Source organism: Clinocottus analis, unplaced genomic scaffold (genome assembly GCF_023055335.1).
Source record: "Clinocottus analis isolate CAN_PGR_092001 unplaced genomic scaffold, fCliAna1.0.p SCAF_8, whole genome shotgun sequence".
NCBI lineage: Eukaryota > Metazoa > Chordata > Actinopteri > Perciformes > Cottidae > Clinocottus > Clinocottus analis.
The window spans coordinates 10,989,136-10,998,616 of NW_027176240.1; the positions used below are offsets into that span (position 1 = coordinate 10,989,136).

A 9,481-nucleotide genomic window follows, 5' to 3' on the forward strand; every position below is an offset into this window, starting at 1 on the left:
ATCACATGGACCTGCTGTAAAAATCCCAAACAGTTCCTTGTTCCTGACTCTAAAAAGTAAAAACATTTTGTCTTATGGGACAATACATGTAATACATTTTGGGACCACATAATAATAATTAACTGCAGCCTTTTAATTGATTATTTATGTATAAACAAGAAATGTTTCTCAAAGCCCAAGGCGACATCTTCACATTACGTGCTTTGTACCAACGAAAAAATATCCAATATATGCATTTGCAATTGTATTACACCGTATGCATAAAAGGTACAATACAACATCCCTGGGATAAATCATACATACATACACACATACACACATACACACACACACCCTTATAGATAGATGCTCTGAAAATCCTTAAGATAGGTTAAATGCAGTAGTCAAAATGTCATCTATTTAACGTACTTGTGTGTGACGATTGAATTTAGTTTGCAAGTCTTAATTAAATACATACTGTTTGGGGTCAGTTGATAATGTAACAGTATTTCTTTTACAAGTAGTCCAACTTCATAATGCAACAGAAAGGCAACAAAATAACTTAACTCATAACATATTAGTCACCTTAGCACTCACTCTCACCTTTACGTTTCAGGAAGTTAAAGGAGCGGAGAAAGCCAGCGGCGGGCAGCTTTGCCTCGGACTCGCCGGTTAACTGGGCGAACTCGTCCCCTGGGAGGTCGATGAGACGAGTGATATTACTGAGTACCAGATCCGCGAAGGCCTGTGGATGCTCGTGTCGCAACCGCTCCACGTAGAAGTCCGGGTTGAAGATCACAGGCTGGCTCGTGTTTGGCTTTTCCTGGCTGATAAACACGCTGCATTGTGTCTCCCTGTGGTTGGGAAACACGGAGATTGAGTTGGGCTGCATTGGAATAGTAGTTAATGCTTCTGGCTGGTGCCTAATATGTAGCTGGCTCGAAGTTAAACAGATAATAGCGGCATACCACGTTGTTGCTAACCTAGGTTAGTTAGGTTAGTATTAGCTAGTTACTACTGAGTAACGTTCGTTCGCAACAAATATACTATTTTAGCACTCACGCTAAAAAATACCACCCATATAGTAGTTTATGTGTCTGTTTTTTGAGGACATATTCAACAAAACGTTTGTACCTTCTACTCAGTTTGTGATTGTTGTGAGGATCACTTTCTGCCGCCATCTTGATTTTGAATCTTCCGCTGTTCCTCTTTAGTCCCGCCCACTGCGTTGTGATTGGCTGGAAAAATATACACGTCAGGAACGCTCAACTGTCGACTAATCGACATCTTTCATTCAATATTTCAAGATTAATTCAGATTTTTTTTTATGCTATACAATTAATAAACCAAACAAAATGCAATGGTGTTGTAGTAAAGAAGATGAGCTGAGGAGTCTTACAGCCATAAGAAAGAAGCTGCCCCTAGTCTGATGGTATGGCAGCGGATACTTCAGTGTCACTTATGTCTAGTTTACACTAAGTGACTTTAGCCCTGATTTTTACAGACACTTTTTGAAGCTCCGAAACAAACGCCGCCAAACAAAAGCAATGCTGCTGAGCAAGTGTGCCAACTACAACATGAAAGTCCATGTCGACGCTGAGTGTTTTATTGGCAACAATTTGCCTTTGTAAGTCACATAGTGTAAACTTGACTTTCGCAGAAGGCAGCACAGCTATTGCAAGTGTGCGTCTTTTAGTCCTATATAATTAATGCTCAGTAGATGGGGGGAAATTCTGGGTGAACCCCCTGTCCTGGGCTGTGCACAGACAAGACCATTTGTAATGGTTTAAGTCAGGATGCTAGTTCACATGGCATAAGTTTGCTTTCTTTTAATTTTTTGAGTTAAATCGCCGTTTCTGAGCCGATAAGGATGTGAGATGATGATGACAGTTTCTTTGTGATGCTAATTCATTGCTGTAGACCTGGGTGTGTGTCCACGTCTCCTCTTTTTTTTTAAAACCAACAATCAGCTTCTTGGTTTTGATGAATAAGTTACGTTGTTTAGGATGTGTGTCTGCTAACTGTAGTGGAGGAGGAGTGTAAAGTAGCATGAAATAGAAACTTGAGTCAGTAAAGAAGTACTTGAGTAAATATACTATTCCACTACTGCATATTACAGTATCATGAAGTGGGTTTCAAAATGATTGCTTATTTATATGTTCAGCAGAAACAGATTAACATTACCATACTCCTGCAAACATGGTTGACGAGAAAACCTAAAATGTTCCAACAGCAGTGGGGGAAACTGCTAGCTTGTTTCAAAGCCTCTCAATCGGCTGCCACATCAACTATTAGTTTAAGGATTAAAGAAGAATGACTAAAATGAAACCAAATGTCAATTCATTCTTACATAATGATTATTTGGGACCCCAGTTAGGAAGTAATTTGATCTTTTGTTAATACAAAACATTTGATTAAAGCAACAAAATCCTAACCCACTTTGTGTCCTTCTTCTGTCTCCGGAGAGGAAGTGTGAGCTTTTCAGAAGGTGTGTGTAAGTTAATGTATTATAATACATCCAGTTAGTCAACCCATGTAATGCATTTTTCACTTTTTGTGGCATTTGATTATACATTCCCTACATTTTGTGTGGTTTACGTGTTGTACTACCGAAATTGTTGTACAACCAAATTGATTTCTCATAAACAGCTTATGGCAAACCATACAAAAAAGCATCAAGTATAAAAAGCCGAAACTCAAGATTCATAAATAACTGCTGAATAGTCTGGGTGTTAGAAAAAAATACTCAACATTGTGTGGTAAAATAATTGATCAAGACATTTATTTTTTGCAAAGAAGGGGCAGTGACAGAATCACACAAAATGGTATGTGAACTGTGCATCCTAGACTGCTCAATGAACAAGCAGAGAGATGTTTCTTAAATACATTAGGATAAACAATCAGCATAGTCCCACATGACGTTGTTGTGGCTTGCATCATATGATAACAAGGTGAGGCATGTTCTATCAGACAGAGACATACAGATTGTAAACGGTCTCATGACTTTATCAAGTAGTTTGCAAAGTGTATGTGTAAGATTTTAACAAGGGAGAGTGACAAGCCTTTACACAGTATATGATTAATAAATAGAACATACGATTATTAATATAACAGTAAAAGAGTATATGATTAAGAGTACATTTGTTTTTCTTCCAACAGTATTGCACAATGTTATTTCAGAACCACTGCAGACAACATGTGGGGCATTACTATGGGGCATAGTATTTAAATATTTGGGTATTAGGCTGTGTTCAGATGTAGAAAACAGGGAGTTACATTCCCCGACTGAAGTCTAGGGGAGCAAACGGATAAACAAAAGTGGTTTATTAACCATAAAGGAAACAAAAACTACTTCCTTAAAGAGAGGAAGCAATAGGATACAACCAAATTGATCTTGAAGGAAGGAGAGCAGGACAGGCCGAGGTGACATTCTCACCAAGTACATTTCACATTGTTTTGTCTGTGGGTAACTGTGGGACACACCCCTGTTAGGTAGTAATCATTTGCAAAAGCACTGGTAATATCATCTAATATTGATACAAAGAGCAGAGATGTACACCGTTTTCCTTCACTGACCATTTCGTCCTTTCCCTTAGATTGAAAAATCAATTCAACCTGCAGTTACAATGTGAGCAATACACCTGAATAATGTTCTTAATCAACATACTTAATATACCAAACTCAATATAGAAATACACAATATCATATGCTGTTCAGTCATTTCTGTAAAATTTCTGAAGAGTCATATCACATTTAAAAATACACGCCATTGAATGTCTGCACTTCAGTCACAATAATGTAAGCGTAAGCACCACACATATTTCAGGCTTAACAAAAGAACTAATATATTACTTGACATTACAATTTCACACATTTTCGAGAAGTAGTAGTTACGTTTACAAACAAATTACTTCCAGCTTTCAAAAACACTTTGAAATAATCATGTCGTAACAGAATGTTCAGAAGAAAGTCAGAGTTGTTTTTTTCTTTTGTTTTTGTATTTCAAGGTGACACATTTTTGTCAGAACCCAATTATATATTCCAAATGCACAAACAAATATTGTAATGGTGGATTCCTTCTGTACACTCGAAAATCACTGACAAAAAACTACAACTAAAACACTTTCCTCGTCTATGATTTATCAATTTCTGTTCATTAAAAAGGAAATTGCATGTCTAATCTGAAAATCATGAAAATTTTCAAAAAACAACACTACTTTTTTCATTAAGGCAAGAAAATTGCATTCATAATTATTATCCTTCATTCAAATGGACAAATAAATAAAAGAAATAAAAATCCTGAGTAAATGCTTTACATTTTTCTTCATAATTGTGACTTGTATAAGTAATGTAACATCCCATGTTTACTTTAAAGGAGCTGTATTTAACATTCTGACATTTCTTATAGAAGAAAACAACTGCATGAAGGGCTAACAATTTCAGCGAGAGATTTCAAACCTTTGATAGCCCTAGTAGGGTGTCAAGCGCATGCCTACTCTATGAGTGAGAATCACAATCCTACAATTATTGAACAGATCTTCAATAAATGACCAAAAGTGAATGCTATTTAAAACTTTGATCGCCATTAAATCGATAGCACCTGAGAAGTCTAGCACCGTCTGCTGCAAGGTGACTCCATTGCACGTGTCATACATAACTCCTTAAGGGACAAATACTGTGTCCCTGCCGTCATTTGGTAGGCTTGCTTACCTCACGATCATCCATGCTTGCTGAAAAAGGTTGTGAGACTCTACTGCAGTTCACTTTAAATGATTTTGAACAATGATTGGGTTGTAGACATCCAATCAAATAAAGGTGTGTGTGTTTTAGTGGAGCCAGATTACATTAATCATAGAACTAAACATCCCAGAAAAATAATATCCATTAAATTGTGAACGGGATAATAGCATGAACAAGATAGTGATTCAGGTTGCTTGTTGTTGCTGCTCATGTTGAAAGGGGCTTTCATTGCTATTGTCATTCTTCTTATCGGCTTCATTTGTGATTGTATTTCTTTTTGGGACCATATTCTCTCCATAAATCTTCATACTGGCTGTTCTGCTTGCTTCTTCACGAGAGCTTCTCTGCCACAGCCAAGACACACTTCCACATTTCCAGTTGAAGGTCGGCCTAAGCCTTCCTAGAGTTCTCCAGCACGCCCTGCGAAATGTGTGGGAGGAAATACAGAACAGCAGAGGATCCAGAGCACTGTTCATATACCACAGTGGAAGCGACAAATACGATTTCAGGATCGTGTAGACATAATCTACAGTGTCGGACCACACAACCACATAGACCTGCATCAGTGACGAGGCAATGTCCGGAAAGTTGCAAACAAAAAAGGCCACCAAGACTGCGCCTGGAAGACACAACAAAGGAGATGTTAATCACTCTTGCTTAGGTAAAGTGATCTTTAAATGAAAAGCAGTAACTAAACAATTACTAGCATCATTTACCTAAATAAAGGGCAACTAAAATGTAAACAAATCCTGACATTATATAAAAATAGAAATTGATAAATAAAGTCCATGCAATCTGATTAGACATAAAAAGTTGACAAAATCAAATTGTTTTCAGCATCACAGTCGCAGATGAATTAAGACCATGACGGACAATGAATAATAACAAAGAATGTTTTTTTTTTGCCTGCAAATGTGTGTGAACCTAAATTAAGGTTGAGGGGTCCAGCATCACCTAACAGTGTCCCAATTTATGGAGTGACTGGACCCTTTGACTTTCATAAAGTCTTCATTGGACTGTGAAAAATCAGAGCACTTGCGAGATTTATTATACCAAAACCTCAAGACATAAACATGGTTTTATTATTTCCGTGGCTCACCCATGAGTTTTAGAGCTCTCTTTTCATTTAAAAGCAGCTTCCCATTCTGATGACACTGAATGTCTCGTCTTCCTTCTGGATCTGACCGCGTTAGACCCATATTTCTCCTCTGACGTCCGTTCCGCTTCAGGTAGAGTATGATGATCAGATACAGAGTACAAATGGCAACCAGCGGGACCTGTTGGAGAGGCATGTTGAGGGTCTGCGTGTGATGCAGTTGAGCGAAGCTTCTCTAAAAGCACTTATCTTACCAGAAAAAAGATTCCTGCTCTCAGGAGTAAAGCGCCTTTGTAGATGTGTGCAGGATCAGGCTCTGTCATCTCACACATGGTGGACACACGGAAGGTCTCTTTTCGTGTAGTGGCGGTGTAGTCCAGGATGCAGGCCAGAGCCTCGTCATAGACCAGAGCAAAGGGTACAGCCGAGACCAGAGATATGATCCAAACAGACAGAAGGCATGGCAGCCGGAACTTCTGTTGGAAAGGAAAATACAAATATAGAACAAGTAAAAGCATCACACTGTGTCAAATTGTGTTTTTCCAAAAAGATATATTTTTCTTCAGTATGAACATGCTTTGAACATGATAATGACTGTTGTTGGGCACATGCTTTACTTCTTAATTATACTATGTGCTGCAATATATCTTGATACAATACTTTGTGAGAATGAACAAGGAACATATTTATGAAGTATGGAAAGAAACCCTGGCACTCTGAGATTCTCGGATGAAGAGTGCCTTACAAATAAAATGTATTATTATTATTATTATTATAAACCAAACATGAACATTATGCCAAATGATGACAGTTGCATACAAATGTAGTAAACAGTAATAAAATACATCTGTAAGCTTTTTTGTTGTTGCAATAACTCAACCTTCAGGCTGGAGACAGACCACATGGTGTGGCAAATGGCTGCATAGCGCTCCATGGTGAAGGTCATTATAACCCAGCTTGTGGTGGCACAGTACAGTTGGCGCACCATGAAGTAGACTTTGCATACTGTTCGGCCCAGACGCCATGGGTAGCTCTCCCAATAGTACCGATACAAAGTTATCGGGAGGGTCAACAGCTGCAAAATGTCTAAAGTTTAAAGAGAAAAAACAACATACATATAAGAAATGTGGTTCCTCAAAGTAGGCGATACACTGCCGTCCAGTACTGTCAATAATAAATGTAAATCATTTGTTCAAATTTAGATTAAATGTGTGCGCATTGCAAACAATGCTAATTTGACATGAAATTGAATTAATCATTTTCAGATTTGAAATACATTACTGCATGCACAAATAAATACAAGATGAATGACTTTCATTGTACTAACCTGGCCATAATGAAATGAACTGTCATTGGGGCCTGTTATACAATGTCAGTGAGTGTCTTCTAAAATATCCACTGATGTGAACAATTACATGTATATTTCCCACTTAGTTCCTTTAAAAATAGAGTATTGTACATACAAATCAATTTTCACTTTCATTGAATTGTTTTACTTTTAAACATTGTAAATACTGATTTCATATTAAGTGCATGGTTAGTGAGTACATTCATTTTTCAAAGCATAATGTGGAGCAATGACATAATGAGATATCTATCTATCTATCAATCTATATATTTATAGATCGATAGATAGAACAAATACAATCTCCATGCATGTCAAACAATACCAAAGCAAATATGAACACCATCCATCTTCCACATTATAGATATGAAACTTAATGTATTGGCACATCGGAGATGCAAACTGTTCCTTTATCACATCAAACATCCTCCTACACTACGCCGCTGTTAGACATTTACCACAAAGGTAAGACACTTTCTGCAAATAGCTACAGTCTACTCTTATGTGACAGAATATGTAATCAGGGCATTCTGTAGACACCTTAAGAAAAATCCTGTATGTAAAATTGTTATATAATGAACAATAGAAGAAAAAAAAACGACCTTTCAAATGTGACCTTTTCAAGAGCGCAAAGAAGACACTTTTTTCTGCTATTAAATTGAGTGGAATGTAGTGTACCTGATATGACCAGGCTGATGAGGTAGAAACGAATGGCACTGTCTCTCATATGAGCATCCAGGAGGAGGGTCAGCATGCTCACACCATTGAGTAAGATCTGCAGAGCATGATGGGACCACATTTAGTGAGAATGAAAAGAGTTGTGTTGTTTGCTGTCATATCATTAACTCTGTATGACTAGAATTGTGGCTTAGTTCTACTGTCTTTTATCATCACGTAAACCACTTTGTGTTGTAATTCTGACAGTAATCATGTGTGGTGTGAGTCTAGTAAAGTTCATACTCCAGACAAGAAGATGGTGCTGTAGAAAATGGTCATGGGGACAGCTATAGTCAGTGGCTCTCTTTTGAGGACACTTATATGGAGCTGTGGATCCTCACTCGAGTTGACGTCACAGCCGAAGAGGAACGAACTCTGCACCGAGAGGTTCATGGTGCGGCACTTGGTTGAGAACTAAAAGAATGTTAAAGAGAAATAGTAAACAATCCAAGACTGGAGAGTTATATGTATGTAATGCAAATAGTGAGGAAATTCCAAGATTAAATGAATACATTCACAATGATGCTGACATTAACAATCCAATTTTCAGGTGAGATTTTCTTATTTTTAAATGCTTTTAAAAGTATATCTATTGCTGCACTTTTGTGTTATGGTGTTTCACGATGAAGCAGAACAACCAACCAGAATAATTAGAAGAGGGGGCAGTGCTTGCACTCTTATACAGATTATAAGATACTGAAATACATATACTGTACCCTTGTTGCCACGGGAAGAATGTACAAACTCCACACAGAGGGATCGGACCGCCCAGGATCGTGAACACAATCACTCAACCTGTTGCATTTTCAGAATCAAATCATGCCACCTTTTGTAAATATATCATCAAAATTGCAGTAAAGGCCGAATTGACTCATTTGAGAGCACAGTGCATGTAATTCAATTAATGTCAAACATTAAACAAAATTCAAATACGAATCTGATTGAAATGAGTAGTAGAGCACACGCATACAACCTGTCACACTACCAGGTGTAGAAAAATGATTTCAGAGGCATTATCGGTCAGTTCATGTGTGAATTGGAGAAATAATGTGTAGACTTACCTTCAAGAGGAACAAAACGTCTCTGTCTCTCTCCCTTCCTTATCTCCCCCCCTATCTCTCTCTCTCTCTCTCTCTCTCTCTCTTTCTCTCTCTCGCTCTCTCTCTCTCTCTCTCTCTTCCGTCCTTCTCTCTCTCCCCCTGTCCCTCTCTCTTCTCTCTCACTCTCCCTTCCTCTCTTGCTCCCCTCCTACCCGCTCCCCTCCCTCTCCCTCTCTCTCCCCCCTCCTTCCCTTTCCCTCTCTCTGCTCTCTCCCTCCCTTGTTCTCCTTCCATTACAATGTCTCTTCACACTCTAAGTCTGTCAAAAAATAGCATGTGTGTTGAAAAGACATACATGAATGAGCACTAAAATGACTGAGGGAAACGTATGTTGACGTTCACCAGACAAGGGGAAAGAAATACTCAAATAGAAGTAAAAGTAGTAAACTTATATTTCACAATAAAAAAAAATCTTTGGGATGAAATGACAAGTCATCATAACCTACTTTTATGGTAGACAATATTCACAATCTGTATCTCTCAAGCGTGGTCACAATGTCTGAG

General features: G+C 38.0%; 1 protein-coding gene and 1 pseudogene across 1 annotated transcript in view; both read right to left on the minus strand.

Annotated features, from left to right (window-relative positions):
- Window positions 1-1,175, minus strand: part of LOC137779452 (rho GTPase-activating protein 19-like) — a 7,457-nt gene extending 6,282 nt beyond the window's left edge. The window contains exons 1-2 of the mRNA XM_068567191.1: window positions 1,114-1,175; window positions 583-833 (exon numbers count right to left, since the gene is read on the minus strand). Of these exons, the coding sequence (XP_068423292.1) occupies window positions 583-833; window positions 1,114-1,160 (298 nt within the window). The 5' untranslated portion in view covers window positions 1,161-1,175. The remainder of the gene's footprint in view (window positions 1-582; window positions 834-1,113) is intronic.
- Window positions 1,176-4,448: 3,273 nt separating this feature from the next.
- LOC137779798 (pyrokinin-1 receptor-like) lies at window positions 4,449-8,270 on the minus strand (annotated as a pseudogene).
- Window positions 8,271-9,481: the final 1,211 nt, after the last annotated feature.